The following is an 18973-nucleotide window of genomic DNA, read 5'->3' as shown; positions in this document are numbered from 1 at the left end:
CCAAATAATAGATAACATTTTCAGGACTCCAAGAAATAATGGAGCAGCAACAAGAAACTCTGGAATGGTTCATAAGAGAAATAAAAGAATCATAAAAAGAAATTGGGGTGGAAATCAAAGTTCTCAAATAAGGAATAAGAAAGGTAAATAAAGAAGACAACAGGAGAGTAGACAAATTAGAACAGATGACAGAGAATAGCTACACAACAGAACAGACTCTGAAAAAGGAAAATGGTAGAGTTGGAATTCAAAAATACAGAAGTGGAAGAAAAATAGAACAGAATCAAAAGATAAGAACATTGAGAAAAGACAAATTCTATTGAGTGACTCTGGAGATAAGATGTATAGAGATAATTAATGAATCATAGGTTTCTCAGAAGAAGAAAAAAACAATGATGAATTAAATAGCCTGAATGCCATACTTAGGGAAAAATACAAGAAAATTTCCCCAAAATATTGGGAACAGTGAACAAAGTAAGTATTGATAGAAGACAGATTGCTGACAGAGTGAAAATGCACATTTAAACCACTAAGGAAAGAGCCAGGCAGAAGGAAAGAAGAATTTAATGAATATTCTTTGGACTAAAATCCAGCTTCTCTCATAAGTAAATCAATATATTTATGGGTATAGAGAGGACAATGGAAATCACTAAGGGAGAAAGGAAGGGAGCAAAGAAGAGAGCTGGACATACACTCCCATCTCTGATAAACTCAAGAGGAGAAGGGTAAGTGATATCTTGATCTGCCTGGTAGTCAGGTGTTACTCTAAGAGTGGGAGACAAGGGGTATTTTAAGGTACATTCCCAAGAAGGTAGGGGAGAATGACAGGTGCTTCATGGTGGGTACAATTTTAGAAGGGGAATGGGTAGTGGGAACTCAGGAGATCTTATTGTCCAAACCAGGGTCATGCTTCCCATCACCACATTCTAGAGAAGGGTAAGGACGCCTTTAGAGGGCCCAGTGTGGAAAGTAATTTTACAAAATTGATTATGCCAAAATACAAGGAAATAATAAGTGGAAAGGAGTAGAAATCTTAAATACATCTTCTTACAGATGCAACAAAATAGAACTTAATTCAGGGACCATATGGATAATACGCTAACCTAAATGGAGACAATAGCCTGCATAAGGAGTGGGTCAAAGAAGAAGTAGCTGAAACAATAAATATATTAAAGAAAATGACAAAAATGATTCAATAAAATGTTGAGGATGCAACTAAGGCAGTCTTCAGAGGAAAAAAGTATATCTCTAAAACATACATTAACAAAACAGAAAAAAGAAGGTTAATGAACTGAGTATGGGATTTTAAAAACTATAAAGCAAAAAAACAAGTCCAAAATAGAGATAAAAGAATAAATTATGAAAATTAGAGGAGAATTGGCTACAACTGAAAACAGATAGATGACAGAAGTGATAAAACTGAGCTATTTTTTATTTTTATTTTTTATTTTTTTAAATTTATTTTTAGTGCTCCACAATCACTACCATACAACCTAGATTTTTTCTTTCCCTTCCTCCCCCTCTCTCACCTCCCCCACTTCCCCCCTCCCTTCCTGAGATGGCATACAATTCTATATAGGTTCTACACATACATTCCTATTAAATACATTTTCACCTTAGTCATGTTGCATAGAAGAATTAAAATGAATGGAAGAAATCATATAACAAACCAAAACGTAATACAAAAGAAAATGATCTGCTACAATCTGTGATTGAATTCCATAGTTCTTTCTCTGAATGTGGAAGGCATTTTGCCTTAAAAGACCAATGGAAATTTTTTAAGTCCTTGCATTGCAATGAAGTTCTAAGTCTACCAGAAAAAAATATTCACACACTGTGGTTGTTGCTATGTACATTTCTTCTGGTTCTTCTCCTTTCCCTCAGCATAAGATCATATAAGTCTTTCCAGGCCTCTCCTAAGTCTTCCTGTTCATCATTTCTTACGGTGCAATCATATTCCATTTCATTCATATACCATAATTTGTTCAACCATTCCCCAACTGATAGGCATCCCTTTGATTTCCAGTTTTTGGCCATAAAGAGAGCTGCTGTAAATATTTTTGTACAATGTGATTCCCTTTCCCATTTTTATGATCTCTTGGGGATACAGTCCTAGAAGTGGTATTGCTGGGTCAAAGAGTATGCACATTTTGTAACCCTTTGGGCATAGTTCCAAATTGCTCTCCAGATTGGTTGGATCAGCTCACAGCTCCACCAACGATGAATTAGTGTTCCAACTCTCCCACATCTTCTCCAACATTTATCATCTTCCTTTTCTGTCATGTTTGCCAATCTGATAGGTGTGATGTGGTATCTCAGAGTTATTTTTATTTGCATCTCTCTAATCAATAGTGATTTAAAGAATTTTTTCATGTGACTATAGATATCTTTAGTTTCTTCCTCTGAAAACTGCCTGTTCATATCCTTTGACCATTTATCAATTGGGGAATGACTTGTATTCTTGTACATTTGACTCAGTTCTCCATATATTTTAGAAATGAGGCTTTAATCACAAACACTAGTTGCAAAAATTCTTTCCCAGTTTTCTACTTCCCTCTTAATCTTGATGGCATTAGATTTGGCTGGGCAAAAACTTTTCAGTTTAATGTAATCAAAATTATCCATTTTGCACTTCATAATGCTTTCTATCTCTTCTTTAGTCAAAAATTCTTCCCTTCTCCATAAATCTGATAAATACACTATTCCTTGCTCCACTAATTTGTTTATAGTATCAATCTTTATACCTAGATTATGTACCCATTTGGACTTTATTCTTGTGTATGGTGTCAGGCATTGGCCTATGCCTAGTTTTCACCACACTTTTATCCAGTTTTCCCAGCAATTTTTGTCAAATAGTGAGTTCTTATCCCCGAAGCTGGGGTCCTTGAGTTTATCAAACAGTAGATTGCTATATTTATTGCCTACTGTGCCTTGAGTATCTAACATATTCCACTAGTCCACTCTTCTGTTTCTTAGCCAGTACCAAGTGGTTTTGATAATTGCTGCTTTATAATACAGTCTGAGATCTGGTAGGGCTAGACCACCTTCCCTAGCATTTCTTTTCATCAGTTCCCTTGCTATTCTGGACCTTTTGTTCTTCCAGATGAATTTTGATATTATCTTTTCCTACTCTAGAAAATAATTATCTGCTAGTTTGATTGGTATGGCACTAAATAAGTAAATTAATTTAGGTGGAATTGAACTGAGCTATTTTTTAAAGACCACCAAAACCAATAACCATTTGCTAACTTGATTTCAAAAAGAGAAGAAAATCAAATTAGCAAAATAAACAAATAAATAAGATGAATTTATAGTGATTAGAGAGGGAAAAAATGATTGGAAATTACCATATGGAATTTTCCATGAACTCCTATTCTAATGCCTTAAAGGTCACAAATGTGAAGCTGGGTTTTTAAAGGCTATGCCAATGAAGTGCAAGTTCTGGCAGATTGTCCTTTTCTAGAAAGGTTTTCAGGAACAGATTGTGTCTGGTTTCCAAGGACCAGTCTTTCCAAGAATAGAGAGGTTCAACACTTCACTGTGGCTAGACAAATGGTAATGAATTCTTTGGCTTATGGCAATCTATGGAACAAAGAAAAATACAAAATGGCCCCAGTCCTTTGTGGACCCCTTCCCTTTCTGTAGTGATGGGTGGTAGAATGTCAGAAAAGGAGGCAGAGGGTACTAAGAATCACGATTTTTCAACCATCTGGGAATTTGAACTTGGTTGCTGGTAATCTAAATGTGAGATTCTTGTCCAATGACCAATAAGCAGATATTTGGCTGGAATAGGTAGTTATATCCTTCTTGACATTTTTGACATAAACAAAATCAGAAGATAGAAGGAAATCACAGCAAAATGGAAGGATGCTTCCTTACAGGTTCTCCATGGAGAGGCAAATAAAGGTACTGGCAGAGTTATTTTTTATCAAATAATAATGATGATGGTGATGGTGGTGATGATAATAATTAGCATTTATATAGTGCTGTAAGTTTGCAGAGCACATTACATATATCTCTATGCTCCTGGCATTATCCCAAGATGTCCTCCATGCCTGGAATACCCTCCCTCATCAACTCTATTGATCTCCCTGGATTTCTTTAAGTCCCAGCTAAAATCCTATCTTTTACAGGAAGTCTTTCCCAACCCCTCTTAACTTCAATGCCTTCCCTCTATTAATTAGGTCCTATGTATCTTGTATATAGTTTGTATATATCTGTTTGCATGTTGTTTCCCCCATTAGATTGTGAGCTCCTTGAGGTCAGGGATTGTCTTTTGCTTCTTTTATTCCTAGTGCATAGCATAAATTCTGGCACATGGTAGGTGCTTAATAAGGACTGACGGATTTTGTCATCACGACAGTCCTGTGAGGTAGGCACTATTATTATCTTCATTTTACAAATAAGGAAAGAGAGAGACAGAGAGAGACAGAGAGAGAGAGAGAGAGAGAGAGAGAGAGAGAGAGAGAGAGAGAGAGAGAGACTAAATGGCTTGGTCAGGGTCACACAGCTAGTAAGCGTCTAAGGCAGGATTTGAGCTTACACCTTTCTACCTCCATGTCCAGTGCTCTATCCACTGTGCCACCCAGGGGACATTTGTTCATCTCATGTCATGGTGTACACAATAAGTATTTACAATAAGGCCACAATGAAAAATAATTGCATTTTCCATGCCAGCCTCTCCTCTAGAGTTTCTCATTCTTGCACTCCCGTAAGGGCTCAGTTTACATGCCACCTCTTGGAAGAAGTCTTTCCTTACTTTCTAGTTCTTCCCATCCCACCAAACTATTTGGCATTTCTCTGTAAGCTGTATGTATTGCTGTATCGGCCATTCCTTCCTCCCTCTCCCCAATGTAAACTCTTAAAAAGCAGGGAGGGTTTCATTTTTGTTATTATATCCCCAGTATCTAACATACTGAAGATACAGCAGAGTTACTTAATGAGGGTTTGTTTATTGTTTTTTTTCCCATCATGGCATTGACTGAATGGTGTACAAGATTCAATGGTGCTGATTGTTTGTTGACTAAAAGAATATTTGATCCAAGAGAACAAAAATGCTGCTTTAATGGGACCACTCTAACCAAGTGTTTCCTGGTATGTGTCAAAAATTAGAAAAGATTTCTTGAAAGATGTAAAAAAATATAGAACCTTTTGTGATAATCCCGTGAATATTAATATCAAGTGAGACATAAAATAGGGAGAAGTGCCACTGCCATGGAGGAAATTCAGTGCAGAAGCAAGTCAATGGATGCTTTCCTTATAAACAGTGAGGTCTTCTAGATGTTCCTGTTTACAAATCAGAGGATCAGAGACTGAGACCTGGAAAGGACCTTAGAGGCCATCAAGTCCAACTTCCTCATTTTATGAAGGAGGAAACTGAGGCACAGAGAGGGGAAGTGACTTGACCAAGGTCACACATTTGCCCATAGCTCTATATGCCCATAGTTCTGAAAGGGAAATCAGAGGCCATCTAATTCAACCCCTTCATTTTACAGAAGAGGAAACTGAGACCCAGGGAGGGGAAGTGATTTGCCTAAGGTCACACATATAGTAAGCATTGGGTGTGAGATTTCTGATTAGAAATTCAGCCTACTTCCCACCATAGCATATTGTGCTTTCTGCCTCAAACCCTAGAACATTGTGGTGCCTCCTAAATAAGAGCCATAATAACTCTAAAGAGTTCGTTCTAATTAATCACTTAGGAAAACAGAAGGAGCTAAGGAAGACAAAACACCCATAGTCCAGTTGGATGGTCAATCTACAGAGAGGAGGTGAGGCTAGGAGGAGGGCATGCAAATGTGAAAAGTCTTTGAACTTCCACATCGGGGACAGCAGGCTATCTGAGCATAGGGCAAGGAAGGGTAGGTGGAGAGTATGAGGCTTCCTTTTCTCCGATTGCCTAGCTCCAGGTAAAGCTCCTGAAATCCATTTCTTTGCTTTGTCTGACCTTGAGAATCTGTGACCCCTGTGAAAGAGAAGGGTGGCTACTGCTTCTGAGGGGCAGGGAGGGAGAGGTCCACCATAGTTCCCATATAGAGAAAATCCACATTCTTTTCCCCTGTTCTGGATCTTCCAAAGAAACATGGGTGCTTGGAGATGTTACTGGGAAAAGGTTAGAATGATGCCTAGCCCAGCAGAGGTAGACTGCCTTCTGTCACTCTCTCCTTCCTGATATGGAGATGGATAGAGTGCATCAAGATTTGTAGGGCATGCTTCTGCTTAGCCTGGCCAAAATCCTACTTTACCTTACTTTCACCCCTTCACATATCAATGGAGGCCTCCAGCCTTTTGCCACCCCTTGCCTGTAGCCAAGCTGGATCTAACATCAGCGTGTGCCAGTGGACAAAGATGGTGATGACTGAGGGAAATGGACCAACATGCTCCCCACCACCAACAACATCACCATTTCAAAGTCCCTTGATAGACCAAAAATTGCCTAATTAGCAGCTAGTTAGCAAAATATTGGTTAAATTAATAAGACATCATCCTATATCCCCTTTTCCTTTCACAAGTTCTTAGAAAAAAAGCTATCTACACTCATTTCCTCCACTTTCCTCCCACTCACTTTTCAACCCTTCATCGTGAACAGATTAATTATCCCCCCTCATCTTCCCCTCCTCCAAACTTCTTTCTGCTAAAGTCACTAACATTCTTTCAGTCACATAAATTTGCAGCCTCACTGTTTGCCTCAACTCTCCCCTTTCCCTCATCCCCCATGTCTAATCAATTGCCAAGTGTTTCCCTGCTCTGCTCACATGAGCAGATCAGGCACTCATCACCTCTTATAAGAGTGCCTTAGTTGGGTTCCTGGCTTTCAATTTCTTCCCTCTCCCATCTAGCTGCCATATAGCTTCCAAAAGAATCTTCCCAAGTCACAGCTATGATCATGCCAATGTTCTGCTCAGGAGCCTCCACGGCCAAATCTTGTTGATTCTATATTACCAACATTCCCATATAAGCCCCCTTCTTTCCACTCACAGTATCACAACCTTTGTGCAGGTACTCATCACCTAACTTTCCTGTTACTGTAGAGGGCAATGCCATACTTTCAGTCGCCCGGGTTTGAATCTAGGTGTCATCCTCAATTCCTCATTCTCTCTCACTCTCACATTTCTAATCTGTTGCCTAGGCCTGTCAATTTTACCTCCATAAATAGCTCTCAAACATGCCCCCTTTCTCTCTTCTGCCACTGTTACCAATGGGGCAATAGTCTGCTCATGATTCTGCCCACCTCGTCTCTCCTAACTCCATTTATGCAAACACAGGTCTGATCACGTCACCCCCTTGTTCAAAGGGCTTTACAGGCTTCCTATTATCTCCAGGAGCAAAAAAAAAGACATCCACTTGGCATTCAAAGACCCTCATAACCTGCCCTTTCCTTCCTTTGTAGCCTTGTTATATGTCACTCTTTTCAGCGCCATTAGCCAGGGACAATGGCAGACCTACAACATCTCAAACTTGACAGTCCATCTCCTATATCCCTTCCCTCAAGGATTTTACCCTCTACTTGTAGAGACAACACACACACACACACACACACACATAGTTAAGTAAGTATAAAATAAATTAATTGCAAGTTCAGCTTTATGGGAGTCATGAAATTCTTCAAGTAGGAGGTGGCAATGGATCTAAGTCTTGGAACTGGGGATTCTAAGAGGTGGGCTTGAGGAGGGAGAATATCTTAGGTATGGGAGGGCGGTAACATGCACAAGGACTTGGAGGTAGAAGATGGAATGTCATATATGGGGAATAAAAACTAGGACCAATTTGGTGGCAATAGAGAGTCTATTAAGAGTAATAATGTGAAATCAAGGTGGAAAGATGGCTTCTGGAAAATGAGCACATGCTCACTGATTGGGGAGAGGCTAAGCAAATGATGGTGTAAGAATATAATAGAATATACAGTACCATATGAATTGGACAGTTTCAGATGAGATTTACATGAATTGATGCAGCAGGAAGTGAGCAAAGCCAGGAAAACAGTGTATACAGTTGCAACAACATTGCAAAAAAAAATAACTTTGAAAGACTTAAGAACTCTGATCAAGGAAATAACAAATCCTGAGTCCAGAGTATGAAGCAAACTCTCTACCTCCGAACAAGGATGATGGACACAAGTTGCAGAAAAAGCTATACATTTGGGATGTAACCAACGAGGGAATCAGCTTCATTTGCCTATGTGTATTTTTTTCTGTTTTCTTTTTGTTCACTTGGGAGGGAGAGGAAAAAAATAAATGTTTGCTAATTGAAAAACCAATTAAACATTTTAAAAGATAATTTGGAACCAGACTGTGAAGGGCTCTATATAACAGAGAAAAGTTATGCTTTTGTTTCTCCGGAGGCCATAAGGGGCCATTAAAGCTTCTTGAGTAGAAGATTAACATGGTAAGACCTGTACTTTAGGAATATCAATTTGTCAGGTGTGTGGAAGACAGATTGGAGAAGGAAAGGAGCATAAGCAGAGAACCCAATTAGGAGGCAATTGCTAGTGTCTAGGTAGGAGGTGATGGGGGTCTGAAAACAGATGGTGGCTGTGTAATTATGGAAATATTAAGGTAGAATTGACAACTACTTGATATAGAGAATGCAGGAGAGTTAAAGAGATAAGGATGACTCCACAGATGTGATCTGGGGTGGCTGTAAAGATGACAAGAGATTCAACAGATATGACAAAGTTAGGAAAAGTGGCAGTTTAGGGAGAAAGAGAGTACCTTCTACTTTGGACATATTGAATTTGAGATGCTCATAGATCATCCGCATGGTGATGGCTAGGTAGTAGTTTGTGATGTGGGATTGGGGCTCAGGAGAGAGATGAGGGAAACTAATTGAGTGTAAAGTAGCACATACTGTCAAATGTGGTCATTTTGTTGGTGGGCTTTGCTCCGCTGTTATGATTTGTTACAAGAGAGGGTTCAATGAGGGGAGAAACTGGATCAAGGGATGATGGGTATAAAAAGAGAAAAAAAAGGCATCAATCCAACTTTAAAAATAGTTTGGGCATGAAGTTTTTCAAAAGATTTTTTTAAGGCAAGAAAGCTTTTAAAATAAAGTCATGCTGCTTAGGACTAAGGTCTGAGGTGATGGCATGGTTCTGCCACAGCGAGGCTGTGTGGTTGTAGGCTAGTCACTTGCCTCCTCTGGGACTTTCCCACCTTTTGAAATGAGGTAGTTGAACAAGACAATTCTCTGAGACCCCTTCCAGTCCTTCTAAGTTGTTGTATGATTATTCTAAGTCTCTTACCCTCTCTGGGCCTCAATTTCCTGCTCTGACAGATGAGACTGTTGGACTAGATGGGAATGCAGATCTCACCTAGATCTGAATCCTGTGTTCTAAGAATTGCACAGAATTTACCTTCTTTGGAATACCTTAGTTTCATTCCACTATTTGAGTAAGAACATGACAAATGCTGCACTAAAGCCCATGGTTCACCAAACCCCGAATTCTGTGTCACAGGACACTATGAAATCGTTCTAGGGGGAGCTTGAAAATTGTCCTGTAGGACCCTGGCTTCAGGAGGTTAGAGATGGTCCTAATTTTTGTGGGGTTACCTTCCCCCTACTTTTACTTGGGAATTGGATCTCCTAGGGCAGTGATATCAAACTCAAATAGAAATAGGGGCCATTAAACAGTACATAAGGATCCCTGAGGGTGAATATTGATTTAGAAAATCATGTATTACTATTATCTACATTCTACTGTATTTTATTTATTTTGCTAAATATTTCCCAGGACATTTTAATGTGACTTGGGCAGCACTCCGCAGTGCTGTAGGCTGCACTGACACCCCTACTCTAGGGGATGTCTAATTCATGTTTAGGGCAACTTCGTGGTGCAGTGGATAGAGCTCTGCGCCTGGAATCAGGAAGATCTAAATTCAAATCTGGCCTCAGACACTTGGTAGCTGGGTGACTCTGGGCAAGTCACTTAACCCTGTTTGCCTCAGTTTCCTCCTCTGTAAAATGAGCCAGGGAAGGAAATGGCAAACCACTCTAGGATCTTTGCCAAGAAAACACCAAAAGGAGTCACAAAGGTCACACATGACTGAAGTGACTCAACAATAACTCCAGGTTCAAGGTACTCCATGATTTTGAACTTCATGGATTTGTTCATCAGTCAGTTGACAAAATTAACTATTTATAGAAATGAAAAAGAAAGAAAAATAGAAACAAAATTCCCCCTCCTCTCCCCCCCAGCAAAAACTTAAGGCAAACTCTCCCACAAATACATATGTCCTTGATGAGCTAGATTTGTGTGTGTGTGTGTGTGTGTGTGTGTGTGTGTGTGTGTGTGTAAATAGCTGTGGAGGTAGAATCTAGCTCATAAGAGGGCATCACTCTTCAGTCTTTTCTTTTGTGCCTCTTTCAAAGGCAGGCCTTCCAGAGAGGAGCACGCCTAGAGAGTCCATCTGAGTGACCTGTCCAGCATAGACACTGCACCCAGGGAAAACAGTGTGAAGATACTATGAGAAGATCGAAGACATCAAGGGACCCGTAGTGCTGGAGGTATGAGCTGTCTAGGTTCCACATGTTCCTTATATGTTTGCTTCTCTACTAGGGTATTCTATGGGTGGGCTTACCCTTCCCACTGATTCTGTGTGTATTTGTGGGAGAAGATATAGATATAGATAAATATATATTATTTGATCCTCGCAACACCCTGAGAGCTAGGTGCTATTATTATTATCCCCATTTACAGCTGAGGCAACTGAGACAGAAGGAGGTTAAGTGACTTTGCAGACTATAGTCACAGAGCTAGTTGACATTTGAGGCCCATTTTGAACTCATGTCTTCCTGGTTCCAGGAACAGACCTCTTTCCATTAAGTAGATTCTACTTTTCTCCTAAAGGAGTAAGTGTGACTATGTCTTTACACTTCTTTAACAAGCTGTGAATGGGTTCCTCCCAGTTTCACACTCTTTATAATTGGTGAATAGGCCATTGGGGTATAAGCAAACCAAAGTTTCACACCCTTAACAAGCTGTGAATGGGCCACTACAAATTTTGTATCCCTTACAATCTGTAAATGTAATACTCTTGGTAGCCATGCAAGGTCTGAAATGGCCTTTGCTGCCTGTATTTACACTAGAACATTCCTAACTTTCCTTTATCACCTCTTATGAATTTATTATCCACATATTTATCTAAGAGTTCCTGGATCCTACATTTTTTCAGCTGGTTGTGTGGTACATGTATGGTTGTTGTTGTGGTTGTTTAGATCCCAAATGTCCTGGCCCAGGTATGGAAGTGATACTGGGCTGTAGCCAAGCTGGCAAGGCTTTGAGTACAGGCTGTCAACATCCCTGTGTCTGTTGTAGCTAAGCCCAGATACCCGATGAAGTGGTTCATCACCATAAGACTAGTCACCAGAGAATGAATTTGTCACCAGCAACTAATGAAGGTACCTTCTAAGGTATGGAGGGAGGAAAACCCCCAGAAATCATGAACCTTTGAGGTGTTGAAGAAGTCTGAAAAATCTTATAGTATATTTTCATCCCATCGCCCCTCTGGACACAAAGAATTCCCTGCTGAGCGGAGTAGGTACAAACAACTCAGAAGCCTTCCTGCATTGGTCTTCCTTGAGGGGAAAGGTGAAAAATCCTACCTCCTTTTTGTTATTGGCCCATTTCAAGGCAATTAGCTTTTAATCCAAAGAGACTAAGCCTGTCACAGTTGGGTTTTCCCTCAGTGTCCCCAGACATCAGGGACAAGTTCTCCTCTGCCAATGCCAAAGGACAAAAGGGAAAATTGTCAACACATTTTTCTCCATTAAGTCAAGCACACACATGGACACACGCTTGAACCTACCCTACTTCCTCCCTATACATACATACATATACATACCTACATACACACATACATACATACATCTGCCACCTACAGAGTATAAATTGAGCAAGAGAAGAGAATCCTTCCGAATTGAGACTTGCTTCCAAAACTTTCAGGTTTGTATCTTGTGGCTTTTGCTTATTTCTTTGTTCTTTCATTCATTCATTAATTCAATAAGCACTTCATATTGAGCATCTTCTATTTATGCAGCCTGGTGTCTTTTGCTTCCTTTAAAGAACTCCCCCTTGGAATGTTCCCAGAAACTCTCAGTAAGTAGGGTGGTGTTTTTCACCTAAGAATTGAATGTCTGACACAAAAATCATTGTTATCTAGTAGAAAGAATCCAGATACTAGAATCAGAGGACCTGGGTTCAAAGCCCTCCTCTGACACTTCCTGCCTTTGTGACCATGTCATTTCCCTTCATTGGACCTCCACTACCTCCTCTCTAAAATCAGGGGTTTTGACTAGATGCTCACCAAGGACCCTTTGACCTCTGAACTCCTATTTTTTGAAATGATTTCACAAGAGGGATCTTTTCTTTGGTAATTCTCTTTGCTTAGAATTAATAAGAAATTTTTGAAAATCCAAGGCCATTAGAAAAGTTACCTTTGGCTGTCTTTTATTGCTATTTCATAGGCTTTCAAGACAAAAAAAAGTCCTTCAGAGTCATCGAGTTCAGAGGCTTCATCTTTCAGATGAGGAAACCAAGTCCCTTAGGGGTGGTATCACATAGGAGTGAGGTGCAGATGGATTGGATTTGTACCCAGAGCCTCTGACATGAAAGCAAGGCTTTTGACATATTTTCAGAATGCTTTCTGTACAACAAGCCTGTGAGGGAGTGCATTATTTCTCTGGTCCAAAAAAGTCCAGAGGAGAAAACTGGGGGTCATAGAGGTCATAGGATTTGAGACAGAAGGGACTTAGAGATGCTCTAGTCTAGTCCAACCCCCTCAATTTATTTTACAGATGAGATAACTGAGGATAAGGGCAAGGTAGATGTAGTGACTTATCCAAGATCACAGATTATAAGTAACATAGCTGGGGTTCAAACACTAGTCTATTAATTTTAAATTAAATGCTACTTTCACATCAAAGTAACAAGCCCAAGGCCACAGAGTAAGACAGTATCAGAGGAGGGCTTTGAACCCAGGTCTTTTGACTCCAAATCCAGTGGCACACTATTTTTCAAGAATTCACCAGCATCCAAATAGATCTTTCTCACAAAATAGAGTATGCCTAAAAGACAAAAGGAGAAGGGGACAGTAGAGGATGAGATGAATAGAAGGGTCAGGGAAGCAATGAACATGAGCTAGAACAGACTATGGGAGATAGTGGAGGAAGGAAGGGGTCTGTGGGGTCACAAAGAGTCAGAAACGATTGAATGACTGAACAACCGAGTGTCTGGGTATGAGCAAGCTTCAACTTCTAAAAAACTGAAATTCAGTGAAATCATTTATAGAATCCCAATACAACCAGATAACTGGAGAAACTGACTTTTTCCACTTTTGAGGGAGGAATATTTGAGCCCCAGGTAGAAATTGTCCATACCTTTATGAGCTGAGACAAACTGATATGATTAATTTCTCTAAATGGAATGGTATAGGGGTGACACCTCCGGATTAGAAGGGGATCTGGGTCCAGTTCTGCCACTTTGGGTCACTCAGGCTATGTCTTCGGTCTCTATTTGCTTATCTATTATAAATGAACTGTTTGTCAGGGTAGGAAGCCAGGTGAGATCAGGGTTTCTTAATTTATTCTGGATCCTTCAGCAGTTTGGTGAAGCCTGTGGCCCCCTTTGCAGAATAATGTTTGTAGATGAATGAAATATAATACTAAGATTTCAAAGGAGATCAGTTAAAGTGAAATAGTTATTTTAAAAAATTAAAAACAAGTTCAAGGACCCTAGGACAAGGAACCCTGGGAGAGAGAATCTCTAAAGTCCCTTTCACCTTTAATTTCATGGCCTCTCTGAACCAAAGTACAATGGGGACAATATGGTCCCTACCTCAGAGACTGGCACTTTCCAAAGGTGGAAAGAATCCTGGCAGGTCACTTCTCCTTTCTGAACCTCAGTTTCCCGCTCTATAAAATGAAGAGATCTTTGAGGTACCTTCTGGTCCTTCCATGTATGTAGGGCAACATCAAAGTGACCACTTTAATCTCTCTGATGCCAGGATGTTTCAGCTAAGAGCAGTATGAAGAGGTATATGGATTATGGCTCTCATTTTCCATGCCATTATAGACAAAGGACTCCTAGGTAGAATCATTTATAAGGGGATACATTTTTTTCTGACCAACAACATATTGGTAAGAGGTCCTAGAGTGAAAAAAAAAAACATACCACTGTTCACCCAAAAGGATTATTGGTTTGTGTTTATGGTTATTTAAAGGAAACAAGAAGCTGAATAAAAAATATTCAAAAATATAAATATATGCAACATACTATATATGTAAATATAGAAAAATATCAATATACAATATATAAGAATATATATAATATACAATATATGAATATATTCAGGTATATTTTTAGAGAGGAAAAATTACATTAAAAACTTGATTTGGCCTGAATTCAGTTAGTTTTCTTTCAGATAAGTTTATTAGATAACAAGTCTCTTCAGAGGGTAGTTTTTATTCTGTCCTGGGCTCTCAGGAAGGAGAGAAGGGAGGACACAGGGCAACTGGTCAACTGAATAAAGCCCAGAGATGACCTCAAGATGCAGCTGGAGTTACTGGGAGTGGAAACAGGGAGAGGATTCTCAGAAGATCATCCCTAACTAGAGTCAGACTTGCCCAAGGTTTGGAGTTCTTCTCTCCTGCCCTGCCCAAGGAGAATCTCTTGGCTCACAGACCAGCAGTGGCAGAAGTGAACCAGTTTGGCCAAATCAAAGTCCACTGAACTATGTTTTCCTTTTCTTTCCCCAAAGCAGCCGGTGAAATTCAGGCCAAGGAAGAAACCCTTTATAACAATGGCATTGGGAGACAGGACTCATGTAAGGAGAATGCTTCAACAGCACTTTAAGATTTGCCAAATGTTTTCGTTATCACATCTCCAAGCAGGAAAAAATAAGTACTACTATCCCATTTTGCAGATGAAAAAATTGAGGCTCAGGGATCTCTAAAATAAACCTTTATGACCTACCAAACAGTGCCATCTGGTGATATTGTTGACGTCCAAATGGAGCAGGGCAGTGGGAAGGTAGAGTATGGACCAGGCATGTACCATGGGAATGGTGGACTCCTGGAGAGTAAAGTGTGCATGTGTGTGGGTGGCGGTGGGGTCTCAGAGATAGTGATGTTGCTGAAAAAGGGAAAAATCACCAGGAAGATCAGGAACCAAATCCTGAAGTGCCCAAGAAAGTACTGAGTGTTCTGGATGGAAAGTACTGATGTTCTGGGAGAAAAAAAGAACCATAAAAAGGAAAGTGGGGAAAAAATTTTAAAAAAATTAAAAAGGAAAATGGAACTTAATACAAAGGATGGATCATGTGGTGCTAGATTTAAGGCTAAAGGGGCTTTCAGAGACCATCTTGTGTTCTAGTCCGACCCCTCTCCTCATTTTACAGAGGAGGAAACTGAGGCCCAAGAAGATTAACTGACTTACCCAAACTCACACAGTGGGATTTAAACTCAGGTCTTTTGACTGTAGGACCGATGCTCTTTCTTCTATACTTTGCTTCCTCTCTTGCTGGTGGTTAGTCCAGTTTGACTGGAGTACTAGGTACATAGTGGAGAGGGGTATGAGAGGTTGGACAGCAAAAAACACTGCTGATAATTTCTTGGACTCTCCTCTCTCAGATAATGCAACCTAGCCTCATGGAAGATGGCAATGTAACCACCGTGAGTGAGTTTGTATTTTGGGGGATTTCAGAAGACCCTGAGCAGCAGAAACTCCTGGTTGGTCCCTTCTTGCTCATGTACACTGTGACCCTGGTTGGCAACCTGGGCCTCATCTTTCTCATTAAGATCTACCCCAAGCTCCACACCCCAATGTATTTCTTTCTTAGTCACCTTTCCTTCCTTGATTCCTGTTACTCTTCAGTCACAGCCCCCAGAATTCTGAGGGATTTGCTGTCAGAGAACAAAGTTATTTCTTGGTCTGGATGTATGACTCAGTTGGGCTTGTTCATCGTCTTGGCCTCAGCAGAACTTTACCTCTTGGCATCCATGGCTTATGACCGCTATATTGCCATCTGTAACCCATTGCTTTACCCAGTGCTCATGTCCTCTAGGGCCTGTACTTCCCTTGTGGTTGTTTGCTATACTGTTGGGATCATCAATTCCCTGACAGTAACGAGCTCCATCTCAAAGCTCTCCTTCTGCAGGGCCAACATGGTCAAGAGTTTCTTCTGTGACATCCGTCCGCTGCTGGCTCTGTCCTGCTCTGACACCCAGGTCTGTAATGTCCTGGTATTTGCCTTTGGGGCCTTTATCCAGATGAGCTCACTACTTGTGATTGTGGTCTCCTACACATTCATCGTCATTGCCATTATGAGGATCCGTCTAGCTGAAGGCAAACGCAAAGCTTTTTCCACCTGTGCCTCCCATATGACTACTGTTAGCCTGTTCTATGGGACACTTATATTCATCTACTTACGGCCCAGTTCCAACTCTGCCCCAAATCAGGACCAAGTGGTCTCCATCTTTTACACAATGGTCATACCCATGTTGAACCCTGTTATCTATAGTCTGAGGAACCAGGAAGTGAAACAGGCACTGAAGAAGATCCTTTATAAGGGCCAAGTTATCCAGGCATAATCATTGATTTATATCTAAACAAAGAAAAGGGACCTTTTCTAAACACAAACTATTGTATCTTCACTCAGTTTTAGCTCATTGATTAATTCATCGTAGTAATAAGGACAGTCATTAACATGGGGATGACAATAGTTCAAAAAATCAACCGAAATGGGAGAGATATGATTAGGCAGCAGTTTGTCCAGATCTGAGGGCCTAAGTAACCCATAACCTTAATGTGATGCAATATGATAGGACAGACCAAAAAAAAGCTCTAATTGTTCTTGGACTACATTAAGAGAGGTATGATGTGGAAGACTAGGTGAAGATAGTCTCATGGGCTTCTGTTCTGTTTAGACCACATTTTGAGTATCATGTTCTGTTCTGGGTACTGCAGTTTAGGAAGGACATTTAGAATTGGTAAAGTGTGTAGCAGGGGTGGTGGTGGGGAAACAAACAGGATGGCAACAGGATTCAAGCTCATGCCATATGAAAACTGGTTTAAGGAATTGGGGATGTTCAACACAGGGGTATGGGGAACAGGCTAGCCATCTTTAAATATGTGAATATCTGAATTGTGGAAGAGGGATTTTTCTGTTATAATAATAGAATTCAAAAATCTATATAAATTTTAGAGTTATTTTGTCACTTTCTATAAAGAATTCCCTTGACAATTTGATTGATACAGTGCTAAATCTACAGACTAATTTGAATTCTATAATCATTTTTGCACATACTGGCATGGCCCAGTCACAGACACTAAACACCTTTCCACTCGTTTATATCTTCCTTAATTTTTGTAGAAATAGTTTTGTTGTTGTCTAAGTCCTGTGTGTGTCTGGGTAGGTTGTCTCCCAGATATTTAAGTGGAATTTCTCTTTCTAATTCTTCCTCATGGTTTGTTAATAATATACAGAAATGTTAATGATTTTGTGAATTTATTTCATGTATCCTATTTTGCTAAAGTTATTGTCTTGATGGCATTGGGGGGTTGATTTCCTAGGGTTTTCTAAGTAGACTGGCATATCATTTCTGTCAATGTTCTATACCTGTCTTTCCAGGTACCTACATGTACAAACTGGAATTAATCCTTAGCTCTTTTCTCTCTTTAATTCTCCATATCCAATAATTTGATCATAGATCTAAAATTGGAAGGCACCTCAAAGGTCATTTACTCCAATAGGCTTATTTTAAAGATGAGGAAAATGAGATCCAGGCATGGTGAGTATGATGTTGGGGAATTCAACACTAGAACATATCAGAGGTAGGATCTGAACCCAGATCCTCTGATTCTAAAGCCAGTGCTCCTTCTACTGACCAATGTGGACTCCCAATTATTTGCTGTTTTCTTTATTCTATCTTCTCAACATTAATCTTTGTCTTCTCTACTCATACATACTCATACTCATATATTTTCTTCTCTACTCTTTCTAGTTCAGACCCTTATCTTCTTTCACCTGCATCAATAGCCTCCTCATTGGACTCCTTGCTACCAACCAGCTCCTGCCCTTCTCTAGTCTATACTACCACCAAAGTGACACTCCTAAAGCACAGATTTGACCTGTCACTCTGTTTCTTAAAAGTTTCAGTGGCTCCCCATTGTCTCTAGAATCAAATACCAATTTCCCCATTTTGGAATTTAAAGTCACTCATAGTATGGCTATATTTCCCAGGGCTACTAGACCTTACTTTCCTTCATGCATTCTATAGTCTGGTCAAACTAGACTATAAGCTTTTCTTCTAATCTAACATCCATCTCTGGACCTTTTCAAGGCCTCTCAGATTCTTAGCTCCCTTTAGTGGTCAACTCAAGGGTCATTTCCTAAATGAGGCCTTTCCTGATTCATCTGGCTGCTAGTGCCCCCTCATATTAATTCATATTTCCCTTGCACAAGAGAATTATAGATATAAAACATTCTGTAAACCTTAAAGTACAATGTATTTCTTTTGCTACTGCTACTACTGCTGCTGCTGCTGCTACTACTGTTACTGCTGCTACTACTACTAGTGCTAACACCATCGTCCTCAGTGTATAGATTGTTTCTCCTGGTATAGAATGTAAGGGCAGGGACTGATTTGTTTTTGTCTTTGTATCTCCAGCTTCTAGTCCAGTGCCTGGCATGTAGCAAACGCTTAATTAATATTTGTTGACTGTGATTGGATGGTTAATATTACCCATAAAAACACAGAAGTAGTTGGTTGAGATTATACACAGAAAGAGATAATTTCTCCCCTTCATTGGCAATGCTCATTCCCTTAATTTAATTTTCCTGTCTTATTGATACAGCTGACATTTTTAGTATAGTCCACAAAGGAGACTATGATATCCTTATTTCACCCCTGATCTTATTTGGAAAGCTTCCAGAATTTCTCCTTTACAAATAATGATAGGTCTTAGCTTTAATTAAAT

General features: G+C 39.9%; 1 protein-coding gene across 1 annotated transcript; it reads left to right on the top strand.

Moving 5' to 3' along the window:
* Positions 1–15642: 15642 nt before the first annotated feature.
* Positions 15643–16584, top strand: LOC140516323 (olfactory receptor 5AR1-like). The gene has a single exon (XM_072627314.1). It carries the CDS (start codon positions 15643–15645, stop codon positions 16582–16584), a length of 942 nt encoding a protein of 313 aa, XP_072483415.1.
* The last annotated feature ends 2389 nt before the right edge of the window (positions 16585–18973 follow it).

Source organism: Notamacropus eugenii, chromosome X (genome assembly GCF_028372415.1).
Source record: "Notamacropus eugenii isolate mMacEug1 chromosome X, mMacEug1.pri_v2, whole genome shotgun sequence".
Classification (NCBI taxonomy): domain Eukaryota; kingdom Metazoa; phylum Chordata; class Mammalia; order Diprotodontia; family Macropodidae; genus Notamacropus; species Notamacropus eugenii.
Note: the sequence above shows the minus strand (reverse complement) of the source record. Positions and strands in the feature narration are given on the sequence as shown.